General features: G+C 41.7%; 1 protein-coding gene and 1 pseudogene across 4 annotated transcripts in view; one reads left to right on the top strand and one right to left on the bottom strand.

Annotated features, from left to right (window-relative positions):
* Positions 1–1,794: 1,794 nt before the first annotated feature.
* DHRS12 (dehydrogenase/reductase 12) overlaps positions 1,795–25,186 on the bottom strand; it is a 31,156-nt gene continuing 7,764 nt past the window's right edge. For 2 of the 4 annotated variants that reach the window (XM_027723151.2, XM_039389127.1), the window contains 7 exons: positions 21,097–21,189; positions 19,693–19,774; positions 10,308–10,369; positions 9,468–9,572; positions 8,835–8,925; positions 7,368–7,505; positions 1,795–4,818 (listed from right to left, as the gene is read on the bottom strand). In XM_027723151.2, the coding sequence (XP_027578952.1) occupies positions 4,691–4,818; positions 7,368–7,505; positions 8,835–8,925; positions 9,468–9,572; positions 10,308–10,369; positions 19,693–19,774; positions 21,097–21,189 (699 nt within the window). In that variant the 3' untranslated portion in view covers positions 1,795–4,690. The remainder of the gene's footprint in view (positions 4,819–7,367; positions 7,506–8,834; positions 8,926–9,467; positions 9,573–10,307; positions 10,370–19,692; positions 19,775–21,096; positions 21,190–25,186) is intronic. The other 2 variants (XM_027723152.2, XM_027723154.2) reach the window with 2 other exon arrangements.
* LOC113989018 lies at positions 23,458–23,572 on the top strand (annotated as a pseudogene).

A 25,186-nucleotide genomic window follows, 5' to 3' on the forward strand; every position in this document is an offset into this window, starting at 1 on the left:
GGCTTCGTTGTCTTTCAGAGAGATTTTATATGAAAAAAAAGTCTTACTGGCTTTTGTTCAGGTCACTGTTTTGTAGGAGTGATGCTCAGTAATTTGACCATCTTTTCCACTGATTTTATTGTAACACTTTCCAGTTCTGTTCCATTGTGTAAATGTCTCCTACACAGCTGAATAAATTGCGATATCTTAACCCCACTAAATTAATTTCTATCAGCTTCTGGCGATTACTTTTCCTTCTCTATGTGTGTAATAGGGAATTTGGTTTGTTGAGTTTTGATTGGACTCATTCACCTGCCTCTTCCGTGAATAGTCATAAAACTGACAACTGTTCTACTGATGTGTCCTTTCCCATGATGAATTCTCCCCCCAAGCGCCTGGCAGGGGGTGAGCAGCCCAAGGGAAGCAGGGTGTTTGGGCAGTGGAGGAATTGCACAGTTTATGCATCACTTCAAGGCTCCCTGTGGATTCTGAAATGGAAAGTAAAGGGAAGATGCTCAAGATTTGTAACCATCAAGGAAAATGGCACTTCCTGGGGCCTCTCTCCCTGAAGTTTGAATCAGTGCAGGTTTTACTATTCTTCCTCTGTTTGGACAATATTTTTACCTGTGAAATAGCACTGGCACTGCTGGTACAGCAAAGGTTTGAGTTGTTTCTCATGGCAGCAGGGTAGAAACCTGTCCTGCTGAAGACCTTTGGCCAGGCTGACACTGTTTATCTTTGTAAAACTGAGCATTAGCTTTTGTTTTGAGAGAAAACAAACTTCCTTCACAGGAATACATCATTTTTCCTCAAGTTTATCTGATGGCTCCCTCTAGAACATAAATACTGACCTACTTCACAAATTGCAGTTCTTGGATTTGGTCACATTTAGTCCCAGAAGTGTTTTTGTTGCACTTGCTCCTCATCAGACTCAGTGCCTTTTCAAAGCTTTCTTTCTCTGATTGTCTAGATCAGTGCTTTTTTGGATAACTCCAGGAATATGGAGTTTTCAAGTTGTCTTATTTGCATTTCAAAATTATCTCCTGTAATCAGTCAATGCATCTGCCCCAGTGTGCCCAGAACCTCTCCCAACAAAGCAAGAGATGTAAGCTTGAGACAAACAGGGAAAATACTGTGAGCTGAGCCAGGAAATATCTGACGCTTTGCTCTGCCAGTCAGAGTGGTAACAGCCAGTTTAAAAAGACAGTGGGTAAATGCTGACCAGCATTAATTCTACTAAGTAGGATCTCGTGTCATGAGATGGGGTGCTTTATTTTTGCAGGGAGGGTGAGAGAGCAACACATAGAGGAACTTATGGATTAAATTGCTTTATAGCTGCCCTCCTCCACTGGAGTCAATTACCATGAGGTTGTTAGAATAACTCCATGTTCACTATCCACTCACCAAGTTAAACACTGGTTAATGAAAACTACTACTGCTCCAACTGTCATGTCTTTTAGAAAGGCTCTGTCATTATAAAAATACAATCAGTGACTGGACTGACAATTGAATGGCTGGGACTGTCCTCCACCAAATAAATTTACGTTGAAGTTTGCAGCACTGACTTCAGTCAAGCTACACTGAAGTCTATAGCAGAACTACCTTCTTTGAGCCCAGGCAGTGCATGTTCGACATCCCACCTGAGTCATGTTTACTGGCAAGCGGTGTCCCTGCTCACATCTTGTTCCCAGTGAATGGAACACAGAAGCTGGTGCATGTGTTGGTGCAAATGAAAACAGTTGGTATTTGCAGTTTACTCCAAAATAGTGAGGTATATGTGGAAATGCCCTGCTATTCAAAGGCAAACAACAAACATTTGTTTATACCTTTAATCAATCACAGGTTGGTTTTATTAGGGGTTTTTTAAACAATGAATAAACATCACCCCAGAAATGTAACTTAAGAGGAAATGCAGTTGACAAAATTGCCCGATAAACTGACCTCCTAAAATTTTCATCCAAGACAAAAACCAGAAGTTGCAGTTGCCCCACATCACTGCAGTCAGTCCCGCTGTCCATGGGCAGTTCCTTTCCATCAACACATGGGGAAATGACTGGCTCCACATGTGGTCTGTGGTGATACATTCCTCTGTGCTGAATCCAGGAGAGCAAAAACTTCCCAAATACGTGACTTCAGCAAATGATGAAAAATGTGAAAGCCTTCAGAAGGGGAATAATTAACAACCGAGGTCAGAATCATATAAGCCTCAAAGCTGCCACAAGAAGTGTTAGGTTGAGTGTGGACAGGGAAGGGCAGCAAGAGCAGCTGCTGTGCTTGTTCTGCTCCTATAAACCAGGTGTGTGCAGAAGTCCCCAGCATGCACTGCTTAGCAAGGATTTGTGCCACCTTCTCTTTCTGTTCGTTTGTCACTGGATACCATTTTTCTTTTGCCCATAAAGCTTTATAAGTGGCACTAAATGTATTTACTTTCATGAAGGTACAAGTCATTCTGAATTGCATTAACACAAAGCCTCTCGCTGGCTTACAAGCCACATGCTGCGTTTGCTCTTGTGGAATCAGGCTGAAATAAAGCATCATCAGGACCATTATACCAAAGTGTGTGAGACTCTGGATTTTGTTTCTAATTGCTGTTCCTATGTTCTAGTTCTTTTTAAATCACAAGCGCTCTTAAACCATAGCATGTTGCTCTTTTACACTGTGACCAAACTTTGATTAAAGCAGTTTTCTGAACTCTGACTTCATTTTTAAGCTGTGACTAAAATGAAAAACACAGGCCATTCAAATACATCAGTGCAGAATGTGGACTAAAATGTGTTATATAGATAGATAGATAGATAGCACACTTTTTTTATTTTTATGAACTATTTAAATACCAGTCATTAAACTTCTTCTGTACTGCAGAGCTGAGAAGCAACTTAGCTACTTGATAATGCAAATGTTTTTATTAGCCTTGCAGCTACTGGATTAAGAAATGTAGTTATTATATATGCTTCCAGCTATACTCTTGTTTTGGGTAACTGTATTTAACAGCTGGAACTATAGAAAATGTTAATACCAGACTTGTAGTAAATAAACCTCTGTACAAGCCTTGCTGTTGTTTTCTTTCACTGTAAGTTTACAAATGAAGTTATAAGTGAAGCAATAGTTTGAACGCTGACCCAGCCTCTTCAGGAAGCGCTGTGACAGCCTCACTTGTTTCAGCACTGCTTATCATGGGAAAGCTTATTTCAGGGCCTCTCTGACAGTACAGTCTTTATTTCCAAGGAGACTGATAATAGGCTGAAAAGAGAAGTATTTTCCTAAACTGATACTTTATGGGAGGTCTTTGAATAATTAGTAAATGCCATCAGCCAGGAGGGTATCTTTGGGGAAATAAAATTATGTAAAGCAGATATAAGGAGCTCTCCCGCACCCATCTGCAGGACCTTAGCTACCAGTCACTGCAGAGACCTCAAGAACACCTGTGTTATATTTGTGTCTAAGTTGTTTGTCCTACCACACTGGTCTGAGCCATGTGTGAAACAGTGTGACCAGTTGGCTGAGTTCTATAGGCAGTTGGCTTATAAACACAGTCATGAGAAAATGTGTTACCACTGCTTTGCAGTAAATCTGAAATAAGTAAGACAAAATGAATTCCACCTGAGTGTTTTAGTCTGAGATGTCTTTACCATTAGTAGAAAGATGGAGGACTGTAGGTGATGTTTCTTAAACTAGATTTAGTAAATCCCTCTGAAAAAGCCTGTTTTCTCTCTACACACTTTACACTGAGAATCCCAGTGAGTAATTCAAATGTCCACAGATCAGGTAAGATGAATCCCATCCTCTAGGTCTGAAAGTAAACAGATGCAGACAAAATACAACCCTCTCATCAGGAGGTAGACTTCACCTCTAAAACCTGTGCCCCACAGTGTTCCTTTCCCCCTCTTCATCCATCCATAATGATACAGCAATTCCCTTTAATCTTTTGCAGAAATGGCAAGCATATACAGCTTAGTGTGTTATTTCTTTTCATGCTGACAGTCATACAGCCATTTCCCTGCTGGATCCAGCCCTGTCTGGGTGTGTTATGTGTTGAGACCTCCTACTTCATGGTATCTTGACATAAATGGGATAATATTCAGCCCTGGCTCCATAAAGTAATGTGGAAGGCATTTGGCAGTGTTCCTAAATTCTTGCTGCTTAAACATGAGTAAGCAGCACTGATTTATAGAAACTGAAGGCCGTGAGGAATTCCTCTATTTAAACTAAGCAGACGCTGCAAGAGAGTTTCTGCATTCCCAGTTATAGGTTTGAGCCCAGTCAATCCTCATGCAGTGAATGACGCCACCAACCCGTCAAATACAGCGGTTAAATGTTGTTTAAAATATTTCCCACTTCTTTCCTGAAGTCTTTCACAAAGGCTACTGAAAGAACACTCCTCTGCATTTCTCTGTGCTGAATGTTTTAAATTATTCTGAGTAACTTTACAAAGTCTTGGGTTTTATTTTAATGCCTCCCAATTTTTCTTCCAATTCAAAGAACACAACCTGAGTGCGTCTTGAGACAGCAGGTGCATATTCACAATAGGAGAGACTCGGCAGCAGAAAAAAATGACACAGGAACCACTCTCCCCCATTATGAAAACACCTGAACCCAATTCATTTTTAACAGGCCTATGGCATCTTACTTCCACTCAACAGCAGGGGTACTACAGCAGGTGTGTTACTGTGTAATTAGAAGCTTTATCGTTACACTGTGTCAGCAGTGACACTTAAGTTCCTGGCAAACTGGATCTAAAATTCTGGGAGAACTCTTCCAGCACTGCCATTAGCTTCTCCTCATCCTCCAGTGGACTGTGGGTGCTTGCCAGGGGTAAGTGTGTAGCGACTGGCTGCCTGTCTGTAAGGAAAAAGAAAAAATCCAGATGGGTACATTTAACTTTCTCTTCTAGCAGAAAGGATATTTTTCTGCTAGACTCTGTACTTCTCAAACATACCTCACGGTTTTGAAGCCAGGAAACATACCTTCTAGGAACCTGTAAATAATGTTAAGCATACCTCCTAAACCAGAAATTAAACTAATTCAATTTGTATTCTGGAACTATTTTTCTTCAACACAATGTGACAGACAGTGGAGCAAGATCCCATTTGCAGCTAGGGACAGTGCAAGAAAAAGGTGGCTTTATAGTAGGTTTGCACCTGTTCCCTGTCACTAGTGCAACACCTGTAGGCAAAGAGCAATAGCTGGAGACTGTTGCTGCAGGCAGAGGGTACTTCTGCAGCATGAGACGGGGTTTCCTTGCCTCCTGGTTAATGTTTCTAGTGCTACTCAAATCTCCAGATGGAACTTAGTAGTTAGGATTATTTTCAATTTTAAAATGCTTACTTTCATCCTTAGAAATAATAGTTAAATTCTAAATGCCCAGAAACTTGAGCTGATTGATCAGTTGCCATAAGTAACATGTATCCAAGATGTCTGACCAAATTTGCTCAGTTCGATGTTTTACTTAGTTTTCCAAGTCTCATACTCCTCACTCCCTCTGTGTAAATATAGCTGTATCACCACCCATTCTAAGGGACTTTTCCATCCAAAAACACGGTACCTAGAGCCCAGGTACCTTATGACAATGCCATCAGGTCTCTATGGAACAACAGTCAGAGCACTAGTGAAGCACCGTTAGTCTATTTGGCAAGTCCAACTTCCAAAGCAGCCAGCTGAGATGAATTGAACAAGCTGTTGCAACCCTGGGCTGCAGATTTCTCTGCAAACTTATCAGGCTGCCATCAGGCTTCCCAGGAGAGTAGAGACGTTTGCTCTCTTAAGAGCAAATGTTGTAACTGGCTGCACACACCACATAACTTCTCATGGAAAACTGAGGGGAGAGAAACATGCAGAGGAACATTCCCTTCTCCACTGAATATGAACTGCTTCCTACCTAACCACAGCACTTCAAGTAGACTGTGCTAAACTTTGGGAACTATGTGCGAAAGCCAAGTTCAGCATCACAGAGAGGATGCTTCTAGTCTTTGGAAAGTAAGTCTCTGTCAAACATTTTTTATTTATTTTGGCACATGCAGATAATTCTGGTAGTACTAGTCATGTTCTCACTTCCTTTTATTTTTTTCCTCAGGAAAAAAAAATGCTGGCTTTAGTTTGGTCTCAGAGGGAACAGAATAAAAGAGAATGGAGAAAATGGAGGGAAGCTGTGACTAAGTTGGAAAATGGCTGCCTAGGACCAGAAGCACGGCATCTGTGGTAAAGTGCTCCTGCACACCAAACCCTTTACTGAAAATGCCTGAAAAGTGCCCATACGAAGCTGTGGCTTCCAAAGGGCAGCAGCAGAGAGAAATAAATTACTTCACTATTTGATAGGCATGGGACACAGACACAGGACACCTCTCTTGCAGCCTTAAGAGCAGTCATGCCAGGACAACAGCTCTCAAAAGTCAATAGCTATAGCTAAAGAGCCAAGGTGTGTTCCCTAAAGCTGGGAGTAGAAAAAGGCCAAAGGCAAGAGCCTGGTGGAATTATGATCTAGAGAAACAACAACTGAGCAGAAGCATCAGGACCAGAAGAAGGTGATCAGAGTAAGAAAAAGGAAAAGCCTAGTTCTACAAAGAAGGCTGACCAGATGGGATGTGTGGTTACCACATGCACCACATGCTGACATGAAAAAGGTCTGGTTAAATTTCTGTCAGCCAACCCTGTGTGAGTGTCTGTGGGACAGAAGGGACAATGTCGACCCAACTCTGGAAGTCTGAGCTTCCTGCATGCTTCATATAGAAATTTGGTGAATCAGGATTTGAGTGCACATCCAACAAAAGTACTGAGCTTCTGTAAGCAATTACCCTGACCTTTTTCTGTCTGGACTGACCTGCTTCACCATTGAGGCATCCATACTTCCAGCTGCTCCTACAAAGATGCCTGTCATTTGCCTGGGAGAAAAGAAAGGCTCTACCACCCTTTTCCACTCCCTATGCTCACAGTGCCAAAAATGCCACCGTGCTCAAGTCTCTGCCCAGCATTAGAGAAAGGGGGAATTGACAGTTTTAGCTAGCATGGAATGGTAGGAAGAACAAGTCAAAGCAAAGCCATCTCCCAGTGCTCTGTGAGAAGGATGCTCATTTCCTAGCATCGTAAAAGATGTTGTTTGACTGCTGTGATTCACATTCCCTTGGCACAGTCCTATTGATTTAAAAAATCCCCAACCCTCCCTAAAGAAATGCTTTGAAGTCTCTGTCAGCTACTTTGGAGGACAAAAGCAGAATCATAACTTAACACAACGTTCACTTGAACCTTTAGTCTTGTAAAGATTTTGAGAAATGCTTTATCCTTTGATCAAGTTGCCTGGTCCAGCCTTCATCCCCTTCCAGGCCAGACAGGGATCCTACAGTTCAGGCAGCTGAGGGATCTCCACTGCTATTCAATGTAAGACACTGCCTCCTTACCTTGGAAGAACAAGCCACTCGGTAACTTCGTTGCCTCAGCTGATACTGCCAACCATACCACAGTGTCAGCTCCCTGGGCCTCTGTGCGCAGGGAGTTCTTCATCCTCTCGTAGAAGTCTGGCATTGACGACCTCACGGCTAGAAAGAATAACAGTGGAATGGTGGTCTGCCATGCAAGGCTTCTTTGATTTAAAAAAAAAAAAGAACAGCTTAAAATTGCCATTCTGAGTGTAGGAGGAAGAGAAGGCACCTTGCAGTTTTTGGAAGAAAATGAGTATTTCCCCATAGCAGGGAGTATGATGGCTTGCGGGAGAACAGCGCTAAGCTGCCACATGATCCATCAGTTGTTTGTTTGGGCCAAATGACAGGGACAAAACTAGTAGGAGCTGAGAACAGGATCAGCGAGAGGTTCCTGTGCCAATTCCATTCTAAACTGTAAAGACTACAAACATTGGCAAAACAGAAGTTCCAAAAAATGAGTATTCTAATGGGATTTTTAGCTCTTATTTTCTCATCAGTTTTAGGAAACCAGTTGCAGCATTGCATTAAAAAACTGTATGGTGAACACTACCTAGACCAACTGCATAATTCCTGTCTAAACTCTGGTTTCATTTCATTGTGTCCAACAATCCTGCAGGTGTTTATTTTTGGGGGTTGGAGAGTTTTTTAACTTTAAGGTGGGATAACTTTATGGTTCATTAGGTTTGAAATTCCCAAAGGCAGTGCAAAAATAAATGTATTTTAAAGAAAAAGAAATACCAGGATACTTAGTTGGAACAGGCGATTTTCAAGCATGAAGTAGACACGGTAAATGCTTTCATCATCAAAAGCAAATTTGGGAAACTACATCCCTATAAAAGACCTAGAGATGGGACTGCTATTCTGCAGCCCAAGCTTGGGCGCTGGGGGTGGTAAGATATTGGGGAATGCAACATTCATACTGGATAATTGATGCTGGCCTACCTGCTGAGGCACAGCCACTGAAGAACAGCTGCAGCTCAGACAAAGAGCTGTCTGGACAAACTGCTTCTTGACAGCAGTAAATGTTTAGAGGAAGAGTAGAGGAACAGGGCTTGCACAGGGGTGCATTCTCCATTTTCCTACATGCCCTCATGAATTCCCAATGTCTGCATGTTGGTACTTAGAGAGTGCCTTTAACATCTGTGCATTTAACAGTTCCACTACAAATGTAACTTCAAGGTTACCTTAAAGATCTATGGCTCTGCTGTGCATTTGTGCAGGGCTGAAAACATTCATTGCCCATTATTATTCTCTGGATGTACACAGATAGCAGACACTGTGCAGAACAGAGCTTCCAAGGGGATACAAAACTACCTCTAGCACCAGTTTGGAGAGAAGAATTACTGCACCTGTTGGAAAAATCTACCAGGAAGTTTCACGTCTCTTGCTTTTAGACTAATCCTGAAAAGAAAAAAAATATAGTTCAGAATGGGAAGCAGATGTTACCTGGAGTGTCTGCCCAGCCGGGGTGCATTACGGAGAAATGGATGTTTCTGTGAGCTTTTGCCCACCGTTCCGTCAAGACAACTTGCTGTCTCTAGGATAGAGCAACAAGAGCCAGGCTAGCATTGAGTTCAACAGCCTGTTCACCTAAGTGGTTCCCAGGGAAATAAACTACATCAAATGTGCTGTAAATACCAGAGCATTTATGTATAGCAGAAATACATCCTTGCTCATCCTGACTAGATTTACTGGTTAATGTCATCAGAGACCACCACAGTCATTGCCATCCATATCCTGGCCACAAGCTTATTTATAAAGCAGTAGCACTGCTTTTTATTGACCACATCTACTTGCTGCAGGCTGTAGGCAAGAACTAAGCAGGCAGACAGGGTTCATCAGCTAAAGACAGTTTTCCCCCTTGAGACTTCTATCACATCAAATGAAAATTCAGCCATGCTCTTCATGCAAGATGTATGCACTCACAAGGGTATGCCAGCACACTCCTGAAGATTATTGCCCATGTGCCTCTATATGGGTTGGATGCAATGGGAAAGCAACAGGCTTTTTGCAAAGCTGATGGTCTGAGCTGCTTAGCAAACACGTGCTGGGCTTTGCTTTCAATACCATAGACTGTACCTTGTTCTGTGCATACACCATAGTTCCATCAAATGTCCCATTTTCCGACTGCAAGTCAGATATGTTTAATTTTTGAACTAGCATGCCCCCAGAAGAGACAGTTATCTGTAATGAAATGAATGAAAAGCAAATGAATGAAAAGCAAAACCAGGAACTCCCCACAGTTGCATTCATGCATGAAATGAGGTCTTCAGGCCATATTTGAAAGTCTGTAGGGAGCAGGATTCCTCTGCATACTCTTTGCACTATGCTTGTGCTCATGCGTGGAGCATACCTGAAGATGAGGTGGAAGAAATACAATTTTTTTTAGGAAGTGATTTTCATTCAAAGTGGTGTTGATTCATTTGGGGGATTCTGTGCTTCTTCCTTTTGAAAAGTAATGGGGAGAAAGAAAGTAGCAGAACAGCACTATTTGTATTTTGTTTCTTTAGCATTTACAGAAGCTAACTAGAAAACAAGAGGCCATACAAAACTTGGGAAATATAATTTTAAAAAATGCACTTGCTGTCTTATTTTACACCAAGATCTGTAAAGTTCTTTTAAGCCTATACTCCTGTTGTAGGTATTTTGCACCCTGCTGCAAGAGGTAACTTGCCTTAAGGAAAGTAAAAGGGTAAGTTTCCAAATGAAGTGTTTTACTCTGACTTCCAATGAAGGGTTGAGAGCAGCAAGCAGGAACTTCGCCTTGGAGAAGGAGGTGGTTGTTGGCAAAATCTAAGAGGATTCTGAGATGCTTAGAGCATTATAACTAATTCTGCATTCCTAGTACAAAGAACTGCTGTCACAAACCAGAAGGTAAGCACTGTAAAACACCCCGTTTAAACAGTATTACAGACTCACCACTCTGGCATCAGCTTCTTTTCCCAGGAGGGGCAGCAGGGCAGTTGTCAGGATGTATGTACCTAAAAGACAGATAGGCATCAACATTAACTTTTCCTTTTAAAAATGCTTTCTTCTCCACCCACCTTCTATAACAACCCAAAACCCAAAGTCTCTGAAACCTGATCTGAATTTGACAATGATTTTTTTTTTTACTGCTTTACCTGCAATGTGCCAACTCAACTTGTAGTGGTTCATGTTGCCCTTTACTTAGCAAAAAGCATATCCATTATTTTGTAGACTTTTATGTTTATTGTACCTATAGACCAAACTGCTCACTACATTCAGTCATGAATCTGAAGGCAAAATGGTTCAGATATGGAATTCCTTGGATGGGGGGAGGTGATGCCAGTGAAGAAACAGGGAATGCATTTCCCCCCCAGCAAGTGTGGCAGATATACACAGATCTAGGCCAGGTCACAAATGAGAGAAGAAAATTGTGCTTCACACTTGCATTTCTTAGGACTCTGCATATGCACTTAAGACTCGTCCATTTTTGCCCTCTCACTGTGAAATCACTCAGAGTACACTGACACTTTTGATTTGTGTTCCACACAAAAACCACCTCTTAAATCCCCAGCATGACCATTACAGAAGATAAGGAATCCTTGGGGGGAAAAATATTAATGCTGCTTGCCCAAGGCTAAGCTAAGATTACTTGGGGAAACTTAACTGTGCCCTTCCCTGCTTTAATCATGTTTGTTTAGCATAGAGTTGTGCACACCACACAAATATATTCCATTACAGCTGTTACCATGACCGGCAAAGTTTGTTATTCCCATCAGTGTACAACTGTTAGTGTATTTGATTCAGACACATAGACACACCTAGTGATGTTTCACCCACTCGAGTGCAACACAAAGATTTTGCTTGGTTTTATCTCTTCAGAGATTTTTTTTCCATTTAAAATATATTTTAAAAAGTTCTGTTTAATTAAAAGTTAATCTAGCCCCATTTAGTCTAGCGTTTCTGCATCTATTTCCCTCTCATGCCTTTACAAATGGCTCTAGTTCAATAATTCTATGTCAGAGATAAATGCATTTTTTTCCATGAGCAACTGAATCCATGTTTTTCACTAAGCATGAAGACTTGAGCATGTCTTTATAACTTCTCTTCCTCACAGACAATGAGATCACCCAATTAAAATACAGACAAAAATAAAAAAAATAAAAAAGAAAAACTACCAAAATCAAGCATGTTACATGCTTGGTGAACAAACTGTTCAGTTCCCCTGTCAGTTACAGCAGTCTTCATTTTCTCTATATAATCAGAGGCACGTTCATAGGCACATAATATATTTAAAACCCTGGCAAATCAAACAAAGCAAATACACAGCAGATGAGTAAATGCAGCCTGTCTTCAGCAGAAAATGCAAGCAAAGGCAGTTGCCAGTGAATAACGAGAGCCCGAACGTCTCCCCTGGTGGTGGCGGGGAGACTGAGCGATGACATCATTAGGACAAGAACTACCAGTGACTGTCATGGGAGACTGCCGCGCTGCCGCGACGGGGAAAAAAAAAAAAAAAAAAGAAAAAAATCACTTCAGTACAAGCTGAGAGCCTGAATTACATGTTGTTTTGCTAGGGATTCTTCAAAATGCAAAGTAGCATTATGTCTTGGTCAAATAAGCTGCATCTCCTAAAGGCAGAGCTGCAATGCACCAGCTATGACGATGCTCGATTTTACTGTCCTGCAGATTACTTTACACTTTTAAGGGGCTTCATGTTGATTTGTTAACTCCAAAAAGCTGCAAAGATGAATGCATTAACGTTGCCTCATTAACAACTGAGTTTTGTTTTGTTTTCCAGCTGGAGGAGAGAAATGTTTCATGCCAGAAATCCTGCTTAGAGCAACTACAGCTTGTCAGAAGTTTATGTGCTTATTTAAAACCACAAACTAACTGCAATGCCAGTGTCTCCTCTCTTCCTCAAGTTTATTAAGAATTTGGTAAATCCCACAAAGCCAGAGCATTCTGTCTTTTTGCCCCATAAAACCACTTGCTCATTTGCTTTGAGACAGAACACAAACAGAATAGTTTTGATCCCAGCTTCCTATGCTAAGCAACAGCATCTCAAAACACCCACAGATGCGATGCATCAGGCATTAAGGCTGAAGCATATAATCTCACCCACTACTAAATATTTCACCAAGTACTGTCCCCGTTTTAAGGGTTTGAACACAAACTCCTCACTGCTTTAACAAATATACTTGGATGTTATACGTTCTTATTTGCCTGGGCTGGTCTGTTAGGCAAAACAGGCTGCACAAGAAATTAGAACAGTAATAGCAGAATAGATATACCTTATAATAAGGTTTATTGTGGGTTGGAATACATCACGATCACTTGAAACTTCCACATTTTTTATTCAGGCAGACAGGAAGGACACTCAGTAGAGGCAGTGCAGAGGCCTGGCACAGCCATGTACCTCACGGCAGGTATTTTGTCAAGCACAGCTATATCGCAGCATGCAGCAACACAGAAATTAATTTCTAAGTACAAGGGGAAGCTGCAAATGAATGCATTGCCTGCCACAGTCCTTATAAAAACATGGACTGTATTAACGCTATAGGAAAAAAAAAGGAAATTTTTCTGATTAAAAAAAACCAAACAAACAATTTTGCAAGCAAAACCAAGACTGATTTGGTAGAAGAAACTAATATTCACCTCTGCCCCTACTTAAGGAAATCAAGGTAATATCCAAATTGTATATCCTTTTGCCAATACTTGATTATTAATACCAATGTACTGGATATCAGCCTTTCCAAAATGAACACTTGAGCATTCTAGTACCTTTCCTTGATATAAAAATAATTTTTGTCTGTTAAAGGAGAAACCTCCTCCCATGAAGCTTAGTTAAAAAAGGTAAAGCATATCAAATGTGACTAATGCTTAATTATCACTGTGTTCAAACTGTACAGATTTTTTGAGGTTTCTTTTTTATTTAATAGTTTAACACAAAAGTGCGTGAAAGGAAAGGTGACGATCAATGGAGATGTGCCTTGCACTAAAAGCATTAAGCATTGGGTATCTTGGTGATCCTGTTCCTTCCCTGAGAGGACCTTCATGGTTCTGTCAGAAACAAAGGAATACCTTTTTTTCCCCAGAAAAAAAAGGACTGCCAGTATTCCTGGGGGGTTCTGGAGAAAGCACATCCCCATCTTGAGCACATACTCTGTGAATGGAGATGCTCAGCCTTGAGGCCACCACATTTCCCAGTGCCTGTTCCGCAGCAGTTGTATCCATGACAGAGGAGGAATTGAGAGCCCTCTAGGATACATAGCAACTGAGAGCAGAATGTTTCTGTCTGAACAGTTCTCCTGGACTACGGCCCATTTCTTGCACAGGTCTGAGTGCCTGTGGAAAAGAGCAGGCTACTTTGAATTACAGCAGAAAATCGAGCAGCAGCCTCTTGCTCACACACATCTCCAGCCCAGCAGCAGGCAGGGAGCTATGAGTGCACCCACAGGCAGTGCTGGACATATGGCTGCAATACCTGCATCTAGGACTGTGTGACATCATCATTTCCTGTCATTGGAAGGTATAATGTCTACATGGCCCAAAAGATTGTCTCCCACTCACTAGTATTAACTGCTAAATAAAAAAAAAAAACAAAACACCAAAAATATTGAATCACCATACATTCCCTTGTGGCCTGTTTTGTAATTGCTCCACTTGCTCTGAGATCTTCTCAATTTAGTTGAGTAATCCAATATTGTGCTCTAATTAATAACTCCCATTTTTGACTTCACAGAGTGAGCTATTCTGTCAAGCTGGATAAGTACTAATTCAGTGGTTACACAATCACAGAGTGAAACATTAATGATGTAAGTGTAGAAAATGAGGCACTGTTATGGAGATAAACATTCAATTCATATCATCAGTTGTTTTAAAAAAAAGCCCAAAAAACTATAAAAACCAGCCTGTCTGCTTCATAAACTCCTAAATAGAATTATGCTACCTTTCCCATGACCTGATGTAGAAGCTGAAGGGACTCTATGGAAAACACTACTTTTAGGTCTTGAGGAAAGGTGCATGTTCTTGCAACAGTTATTTCACTGTGGATCTCACAACATGAACAAACCGAAAGCTATCCTAGTGCAAGGGACAGCAGTCTACAGTGTATTAGACACTAGTCTTTCCCCCAGAAGGCTACAAATCTAGAACATGAAACCAAGCAAAATAAACAGCCCTAACAGAAAATACAAACAAACACTGTGAATATAGATTTCCAAACTGCTGGTGTTGTAAATGAGCTTTAGTCTGCTAAAACCTGGAAGCCTCCTTAGGATTCACATATTTCAGACTTAAAAATCAATAGGATATCACATTTAATAATAGTACATCAACACAGTCCGATCTGCTTTACAGATTTAATGTGACCCTAAAACCTGTACTTTAGAAATCAATTTTAAAGAAAATTATGGTTTCAGCAGAAGTAATATTGTAAAGCCACTACCTGTTTATAACACCAAATTAATTGATGATGCAATTATTCTAGACGCAAGTGTCTTGGTGGATTCTAGAATGTTTTTCGCTTGATGTTCTATCTGGCAATCAGTGGCAAATTGCTGGCGAGGTTTCTAGCCTGCTAACATTCAGAGAAGGGCAGGCAGCCAGCACCATACTCAGTGAAGTTTTTCATCTGAGCTGCCTGAGCTCTGCAGTATTAGTAGGAACAGTGTTATTTCGACTGTGAAAAAAAGTGGGAACAAAAAAAAACCAAAAACTAACCACCAAAAAACTTCTATTGTACAGATTTCAATGGCTCATTCGTCTGGTAAAAATCAGATAAACTGGCTTGCTTTTCTTGAGTCCAAGTAAAAATACACAAAAAACCCCCAACAAACAAATTGACATTCTTCCTTGACCTGGTTATCTTTTCAAGCCTGCAATTTATGCAGTTCTTAGTCTCAGAGATCCCTGAGTCTCTTTCCTGAGTACAAGCTCAGGAATGAAGATTTTAGTGTGCTGTCTCTGAGGGTCAATTCCAATGCACTAGCAATAACAGAGTATGTAGGAAGAGTCAATAAACATGAAAGACAAAACAAAGGTTTACATTTCCCTCAAATTACAAAGCTCAGCTCAATAAGGGTTCCTCTGTGTCCTGGGAACCTAGGCTTTAGTACAGCTACTGGATGTGCAATTATATTAAACCTTATCCTTTCAGGTGGCATCTCTCATCTGTAAGTCTCAAAGCTCTTTAGAAAGAAAACTGGTATCACACTCTCCTTTTCACAGGTGAGATTGTCTTGCCAAAGATCAGGCATTGAACTTATGGCAGACTGGCAGCTGATACCCAAGTTATTTGACTTCCAAGTAATTCAGAACACAGTTGATCAGGCTCCACCAGCTTGTGTGAAACACCAGTTAGACACAGTAAATGTGTAGGGAAGAGACTGACAAATACCCATACAGGTTGGGGAGTTTGCCATAGATGGGCTGTACTGCTACTGTGATAGATAAACATCTTATTTCCTCTGGCTCTACTGCTTCTTGCACAGAGAGTAAATGTATATGTCTATATATTATTAAAACATGAGAGCACATTAGACTGAAGAAAAGGTGCATACTGGGAGCATCATTTATTTATCTCTGAGTGTGTTTTAGCATCCTCTTGGCTGGTAAGTAGCAATAAAAATGTAACATATATGCCATTTTTCCATGTCAAGAAGGAAGATGTGTTGAGTAAAAGTAAAGTGAGGCAGGCTATAAAATAGAGGAACAAAGATTGTTTCAGCTAAATGTCTGGTGCTTTAATGAGGACATGCTGCTTTTGCTGACACGTGCTTATCAATGCTGACATTTTTTTCTAAAATTACTAAATAGGGCCATCTTTAATAGTCTTTGCTGGGAGTTATACTAAAACAAGTAAAATAAAATTAAATTTAAAAAAATGTTGACTCAGAAGTTTGCAAGTCTCATCAGATGAAATGATTGCTTGTTGCTGCCCAACTCCCAGATACAACCCTGAGTACATGGTCAGCCCACAGGAAGAAATGTAAGGGCAACATCACAAACTAAAGAATACAAAAATAAAAATCTGCCCATCAGGATTGGCAGCTCCCCAGGAAACCTGCCCACATCACCCCAAGCCAGTCACTCCATTTCGTACTGAGGGTGTGTTTCAATCAGCAAAGTGCTATTTCAGACTCATGTCTGGTTAGTGCTCCCACATCTGAGTCTGAGCGCTCCACAGCTGTTCTGCTCTCTACACCTTCACTGAGCTCCAACAATCAGTCAACAATTCGTGAGGCTCTAGCAGGGAAAAAAGGAACAGTATTTCATTTGACAGCAACAACAGAATCATGACAAGCCACACAGTGTTTGAGCCTGATCCCCATTCTAAGGATGCTACAGGCACCAGCACAGACGCAGCTGCCACTGCCTGCTCAAAGCAGCTTACAGTTTGAACTTGAATATCAGACAAACCATACAAAGCCTGAACTTTCAACCTGCATTTTGCATATTCCTGACCTTCACCCACCTGCATATTCTGACAACATCAGAGAGGATTGTACATGTCCTGTTTCAGTTGCTGTCCTCAATTAGCCAGTCAGCAGTGTTTTACATTAAAGGAATTTTACTTCCTATTCCAACCAGTATTAAATTTGTATATATGCAGTCCTTTTTGTCCCATATACGCCCAAGAAAAGATCAAGATAAAAAATGTGTTTCACAAGGCACGTGATCAATTAGAACTGAACTCTTGGCATCCATTATGCTCAGAAATGGACTTAACAGATCAGTTACGAGGGAAATATTCCTAGAGTGAATTTAAAAGCTCCACAGCATTTCAGACACCTAAAAGAGTAAATTTACCGCTTATAGAAGCGTTAATCAGATATCAGATACAGAATTCAAAGACTCTGTTGTGCATTTAAAGTTTTTGATATTTCAGAGTCTTGCATTATTAGACAGTTACAACCTACATGCTCCTTTACTAGACCAGAGCTAAGATCCAGGGTAGAAGTAAACAATGAAAGAAACATAGAAGGAACACCCTTAATGTGAAGATCTGCAAAAGATACTGATATTATTCTATCTTGTTTTTGCAGAGATCATTCAAGCATTTCCGTGCTGCTACCGAGGGGAACAACTGCAGATTTTCTAAACAGGGGTCTTGAGCCCACACCGCCCTTCAGGCTTCAGTGCTGCTGGGACAGAGAGGGGAATTTAATTTGTCCTCTCAGACCGCATGCTAGTTTACAGCCAACCTATATACCAGCCATACCTAATTTAGCCAAGTTTTTCTCTGGGAACCTATAACCACAGGTAGTTACTGACAGAGGAAATAACTTCTCCAAAGTGAAGCACACCCAAAGGCATCTCATGCTTGGGAAAATAACACAGCATCTACTCTGAGAGGTGTTTCTCCAAACAGCTTTCTCCTACTATGGCTCCAGAAGTTACGATTTATTACCCTATCTGTAATTTTGAACAAAAAAGCATGCACTTTGTAGCATTGGTCCTTCATGTGTGTCTGACCTGCAAGCACAGAAGCTTCCTCTTGTACAGCCAGCCTCTTCCAGCTCAACCAAGTCCCACTCTGTTCTAAGAGATTCAAAATTTAATCCTTATTGTTGTCTAGAGAGAACCAGTCTAAGCAAAGAACCCAGTCCTTGTTTGAACTCTGAAGAACCTGGACAACAGAGGATGCCTCACCTCCTTAAACTTCTTATACAACCATGCAGCAAGTGATACACAAATAAATAAAGGAGATCTATAAGTAATATTCACAAAAGATAATACAGGCATTTTCCTAGTTTGCTACAACCATAATTCAGCTTCCTCTGTGCAGCTGTATATCACTAGTGAGGCTGATTTACAGCTGGGAAAGCAGAACTTGCTGCTTCTACTTTTGTGATAAAATATAATTCAAGTGATGCACTAGTACAGTTCATCAGCAATTAACTTCCTCAATGTTTAAAACTAAACCAAAACAAGCTTTTGCATTCAGACTGTAGTATTTGTTTCACTCTGCTTCTCTCTGAAAGAACTGTACCTTTGCACACTGCTGGATTTTTGTTCGAAAAACCACAAGAGGGTTAAACTAATTTAAGGTGAATACATTTCTCAGTGCAGAAGTTCTTGTACTTCTGCAGCCAGGGGAAATTTGATGGCAAAATAAAATAATTATGAATTTTTTGACTACGGGAAACAAAAGAATGTTAGCAGAAGATTAGTTTGAAGGAAATGAATCTGTGCCTTTATTCTTGATTTGTCAGTTTAATTTAGTCAGACTAGCAGAAAAAATAAGTTGTATACATTATATCAGCAAAGCACAGGACATTTATACCTAAAATGTTAGTTTACAAAGCAACACAGGAAAAAGGCTAAGAATAAAAACCAACAGTGGTTTCCAGGTTATGCTAGTTCTATAAATGCCTTATCTTTATAGCCTAAGCTTTCCCCTTCCTCATTCCAGACGCTGATGAACAGGAGAAAAACATGAAGCACCACAGTTCCTCCTTAATGCATCACTTTTGAATATATTAAAGGCAATTTCTTGAGAGAACCACCTACATTGCACAGAGACAGAGCGTCAGGACTCTTGGTTGATGCAAGCACCACATCTCTCTTTGCAAGAGGTGCAGCTTTCAGCCCTACAGGTATCAGCAGCAGCAGCTCTTCTCTCTGCTGGCTCGTTGTTTGCTCACATCTTTTCCAGGGCTTTTATGGGGGAACTTTCCACTTTGCTTGCCATCTTCCCTGCTCATCCGCATCTCCCCTTTCCTCTTGACTTGCTTCCCTTCACTTGTGCCTCTTATACCACCACGACACAGTTCATAGATTAGGCCCCTTATATGTGGAGTGCCCAAGACTTGCCCGCTACTGCTCTATCACCTGACTAGAGATTACATCTCTTTGAGAGAGTGCAGGGCACTGTATACAGCACAGTCTTCCTACTCAGTGCCTGTCTCACCAAACAGGGCTGTGCAAGCCTACTGACACATTTGAATGTCTCTTTAAATACCTGAACATGCTCCAAGCTCTATCCAAGCCACAGAAGCACACTTATTACAAAGAGCATCATCAGCAGCACTGCTTGGAACAAAATTTCCTAGCAAATTTTGAATTATTTAATTAAATCTTATCTGCAGTTGTCCACTGCTGCTATGATAAATAAAGGTGCTGACAGCAGAACAATTGAAAAATTGAGAAATTAAAAACAATGACACTCCAAACAAGCTGTAATATTTCTTCTTTTCCTTCCCTGCTTCTTCCCTGGCTTAGCACTGGTACAATCCCTCTTTAAGCAGGAATACATTCCTCATGAATCCAGCTATACAAACACACTTCTGTAACCAAAATAAGTATGTTCCAGAACTAAACAATCCACACTCACCCAAAGTGTTTGTTGCAAAGTTTTTTTCAAGTCCATCTTCAGTTAACTCTCTGCTATTCACCATACATCCTGCATTGTTGATCTGTAAAACAACTCCTTTAAACAAAATAATCTACACAAATGTCTACAAGGAAATCCACACGTACAAGCAGTCAATGTTAGTTTGCTGGGTTTTGACACTGCAACACAAAGCTACAACCTGTTTCAATAAACCATGCTATTCCAAGTCACTCTATGGCTGATCATAGAGGTTTCTCACAAAAGAAAGAATCCCCAGAGAAATGGCTCACCACAGATGTATTACACTAAGAACCAACAGTCCTCAGTGCCTTACCCCAAGTCTTTAAACTCTTTTTTTACAGAAAGTAATATGCAAGCATTTTTTTTTATTTTGTAGAAAAAATATTGGAACTTAAATATGCATAATTAAACTGTACAACATGCAGTAGAATGACCCACAGGAGCTCCCACCCTCAGCAAAAAAAAAACAAATAAGCTCCAAATTTGGTAGGTTATCCAGGTCAGCAGGTTGCTGCATCATAGTTAGCCCTGAGAAGAGCAGAGCTAACTAGCAGAGGTGCTTCATAGTGACTTGGTGTCCTGGTTGTAGGATCCCAGCTTTTCTGTCGACCTGGCAATTCTGCCCAGATGCCTCACCTGACTCACACATTGCCAAGAATAGTGCTGCACCACACAGTTGGTATGTACTGTAAGGCACATCCTCATGAACAGCCAGAAGCCTACAAGCTGTGTGCAACCAGCATAAGCTCAGACACACTTCTTTCACTATTTTACCTTCCAGAGGGAGCTCGAGCTTTTCTTTCTCACCTCAAAACAATATCTGTCCCTACACACCTTCCTGCTCGTTCACTGCCACTCCTCAAAAGCTGTTTTCCCATTTTTATCAGAAGTTCCTCATCTACTAAGCAAGAAAAGAACTGCTCCAGGTGCCTCAGCTTTAGAACAGCCCCCTGATCAAATTTTCACTGCTAAATAAAGGGGAAAGTGTACTGAGCCCCTTACCAACCATGATACTTAACTGTTTGCTCTCTCCCTGGCTCTATTTTAGACTTGTCTTTAGACTTTTCATAAAAGTTTAATCTTTAGGAAGGTCTAGTTTTAAGAGGGACAAAGTAACTAGTAATGGAAGTCAAAAAAAAAGTGTGTGATAAGAGTCTCAAAAGATGCAGCTGAAAAAGTACTGCTCTTCTCTCTTCTTGTAGCATATCTTTGTGAACTGAGAATGGACAAGAGCAAACAGACCATGGGGACGCCTGAAAAAACATTTAGAAAAAATTAAGCAGAGAATTGGAAGACAAATTGTGACATCTACATGACCTGTTGGACAAATTAAGAGGCTATGCACTCCAAAGACAGACACAAGGTTTAAGTATGTAAACTTACCAACACATTTAATTTATGTTCATTTCTGAATTTTTCAGCAAACTTCCATACTTCCTTGGGATTAGATATATCCACAATATGCAAGAAGATATTCTAAAAGAAAAGAAACTAACTTATAAATAACAGGGACAGTGAAGAGACCCTTTTCACTGCTTAGGCTTGTCTACGTGAAAAAGTACTTAAGCAGTATGAAAAAAAATATTGTCTCCAGAACACAACTAAAACAGGTTAACATGCACAACTGGGAAATATAATTCTAGTCCTTAAAACATGCTTAGTCACTTGATTCAGCTGCTTCTGAGACACAGCTTTTTAATGCCAAAGTTATTAAGAGAGAGTCCTACTTAGACAAATACGTGACAGACAGTCATGCATAGCAGAGAACTAGAAAAATACTGCAAAGCTAGCAAAACTTCAGTTTAAACAATTCATACAGCAGCTTCCTCTTTGGCTGTAAGGAACTTCCCAATGAAATGTTCAAGGTCACAGCATTAGAGAATAATTTAGCTTGGAAAGGACCTCTGGAGGCTGCTTGGCAAACATGGAGATTCAACAGCCTGTCTGAGCCCCCTGCTCAAGTGCTTGATTACCCCCATGGTGAAAGTTTTTCCTACTATCTACTCAGCATTTTTTTACCCTGTTCTAATCTGTGTTGACTGCCTCTGGTCCTTTCACTGCAGACCTCCAGGAGAAGCCTAGTACTGTCTTCCCTCCACACTCCCATCACATGGCTGTAGACTACAGTAAGACCCACCTCGGCCTTCTCAACACTGAGCAAAATCAGCCTCCTAGACTCACACTGTACATCACATGCACCATTTCCCTTGTCACCTGGGCAGCCCTCCACTGGACTTGCAAGACACTGATGACTTCCTCAACCTGGGGAGTCCAAAACTGGGCACAGGACTCCTGCTGTGATCTCACAAAGACTTAACAGAGAGGAAGATACACCTCCCTCTGCCTGGTGGCTAGACTCATGTTCACACAGCCTGGGATGCGTTGTCCTTCCTTGCCGCAGGGCACACTGCTCACTCAGAAACAACTTGTCACCCCCAAGTCCCTTTGCAAAGCTGCTTTCCAGCCAGCTAGGCAAAGACTGCACTCCACGCCATCACCTCAGCTGTTAAAGAGATATCATCAATTTTTGCCCCTTTATTGACTCATGGGGGTTGCCACTAAAAATCATTAACAGATCAGCTTTGTTCTGTTGATTGTTACTTTCTGAGCCACATGTTCAGACAGTTTTCCACCCACCCTGTCATCCACCAGTTCAAACTGCATCTCTCCAAAATGGTTACAAGGATAGCATGTAAAAAGCCTTGTCAAACCTCAGGAGCACACTGCTTTCTTCTTGTCCATAGGCAGAGCTATCTCATCAAACGCAGCAATCAGGACAGTCAGTCCAGGTTGGCCCTTGAAAAATTCACACTGTGTTTTCTCAGTCACCTTCCTGTCTTTCACGGCTCTCATGAGGATTTGCTCTGTAGTTTTCTGGGGAGCAAGGTGAGGCTGATCAACTTGTAGCTCCCCAAATCCTGCTAGCCTTTTTTGAAGATGAGTGATTTGTCTTTTTCCAGTTAACAGGAAGAACTTCCCACTTTGAAGAGCTTTTCTTTGAAGATCAACCAGTTTTTCCACGGCCTTTTGCTACCAAACAGCTCCATAAAAAAACAAAACAAAAATCTTCTTTCCTAAACCCAAATAGTCATTCTACTACTCATCTTTCTTGTCTGTCTTGATCTTAAATTCCACAATCTCATGACCTCTTCCACCAAGGCAGCTGTTCAAGACTGCTACTGATAGCAAGTCCAGCAGAGATCACCTCTAGCCGGCTTGGCCAACACTCATATAAAAAAAATCATCTTCGATGTTCTCCAGAAATTTCCTGGGTTGTTTATGCCCTGACATGCTGCCAGCAGGTGTCAGGGTGGTTCAAGCGCTCCATGAATACCAGGACCTGTGACCATGGGGCTTCCTCAGACCTCTAAGAACACTTCATCTACTTCCTCTACTTCATCAGGCAGTCTACAGCAGACATCCACCATGATGTCACCCACACTGGTATGACCTCTGCACCTTACCCAAAAGTTCTCAATGGGTCATTACCCATTTCAAAGCAAAGCTTCATGAATTCAAGACACTACCTTGCAGAGAGCACTCCTCTTCCTTGACTTTCCAGGTTGTGTTTCTAAAACAGTGTTGTGGTTTAACCTCAGCCAGCAGCCAAGTACCACACAGCCACTCCCACACCAGCAGGACTGGGAGAAAATCGGAAGGGTAAAGGCTAGAAAACTCATGGGTTGAGGTAAAGACAGTTTAATAGGGAAAGCAAAAGAAACACACGCAAGCAAAGCAAAACAAGCCCATGGCCATTCCACCCTGAGAATGCCCAATCTCATCTGATCTTACAAGCTAAGCAGGGTTGGGCCTAGCACTTGGATGGGAGACTGCCTGGGAATACTAGGTGCTGTAGGCTTTTTACAAGGAACTAATCCCCTGCTTCCCAAGGGCAGGCAGGTGTCCAGGAGTGGAGGGCCACATCACACGTAACTGTTACTTGGGAAGACAAAATGCCATCACTCCAAACATCCCCCCCTTCCTCCTTCTTCCCTCCACTTCATAAACTGAGCATGATATTACATGGTCTGGAATATCCCTTTGGTCAGTTTGTCAACCTGTCCCAACTGTGTCTCCTCCCAACCTCCTATGCACACCTAACTGCCTTGCCAGCATGGCAGTATGAAAAGCAGAAAAGGCCTTGGCTCTGTGTAAGCACTGCTCAGCAATAACAAAACCATCTCTGTATTAGCAACCCTGTCTTCAGCACAAATCCAAAACACAGCCCCATACTAGCCATTGTGAAGAAATTTAACTCTATTCCAGCCAAAAGCAGCACAAAGGGCAAGGGAATACATCTACTCCACCACTCTAGTAATGCCAACCATTTCTCTCTAATCCCAGTGAGATCACAGCTCTGCAATCATGCATGGATTCCTGTGTTTCCTACATCATGTGTATTCATGTATAGGCATCTGAAATGGGCTCCCAGTCATACTGCTTTCACATGAAAACTGTGAGAGCTTCCTCCATTTTGCAGTCCCCTAGACATTTATTCACTGTCCCTGTGATTACTACCTAATGAAACCAGTTTAAAGTCCTCCTCACTAGCTTAGCAAACCTGCTGGCAAAGACACTCTTGCTCCAATTTGTCATTGCTGCTCAGTAATACTCACTTTTCAGAGGTCAAAGAGGTCATAAAGGCCATAGACAAAGTGACAAAGGCCAAAGTGACACCAGAAGCACATTCAGGTGTTGACCTGTGGGGTGTGTATGCTCCTACTCAAGCCCTTCCCCTCCACTGTAAGGATTTAGAGGACCACTCCTTGGGCCCCCACGCCCTTGACTCCCTGTAAGCACTCTTGAACTCCAGGTCACCCCTCACAATGTCACGGGTGCCCACGTCCTGGGCAACAGGAGGTATTGGTCCTAGGTCCAGACCAGCCTCAGCAGACTCTCCACAATACCTTAGATCTGAATCCCCAGCAAGTGACAAACCTCTCAAGACATCAAGCCAAGACTGCAGATGGGTGCCTGCATCCCCCATAGGAAGGAGCCTTCAGCCATTATCACCCACCACTTCCTCCCACTGTCAACAACTGTTCAGGATCATGTGTCTCTAACACCTCCCCTGACAGAGCCTGTTCTTCCTCATCTGTTACCATGGCACTATACCTATCTTATAAATGCACATCTGCAGGCAGAGAACGAGCCTGCCTTCTGTTGCCAGCACTCACAAGCTTCCATTCCTCCTCATCTTAGGAGTCTCTATCCTCTGCCTACTCAAGCACAGCTTCTAGCTATCCTTCCTTCCATACCATGTGCTCTTCGGCTCTCTGTAAAGACCCTGTCAATCTCCTCTTTCTATTCCCTATGGCTATGCAGCCTGCTCACCTCCTGCTGTCGCTTCACCTGGCAGCCCAGCACCCTGATGACAGCAGAGCCCAATAAATGAAGCCACCATCATGCGCTGCCCCAGGCTCAGGGAAAAGCACCAGTCACTCCCTGCAGCCCAACATCTGCCAGATTATTC

Source organism: Pipra filicauda, unplaced genomic scaffold (genome assembly GCF_003945595.2).
Source record: "Pipra filicauda isolate LSUMZ 115617 unplaced genomic scaffold, ASM394559v2 scaffold124_size2119055_pilon, whole genome shotgun sequence".
Taxonomy (NCBI): domain Eukaryota; kingdom Metazoa; phylum Chordata; class Aves; order Passeriformes; family Pipridae; genus Pipra; species Pipra filicauda.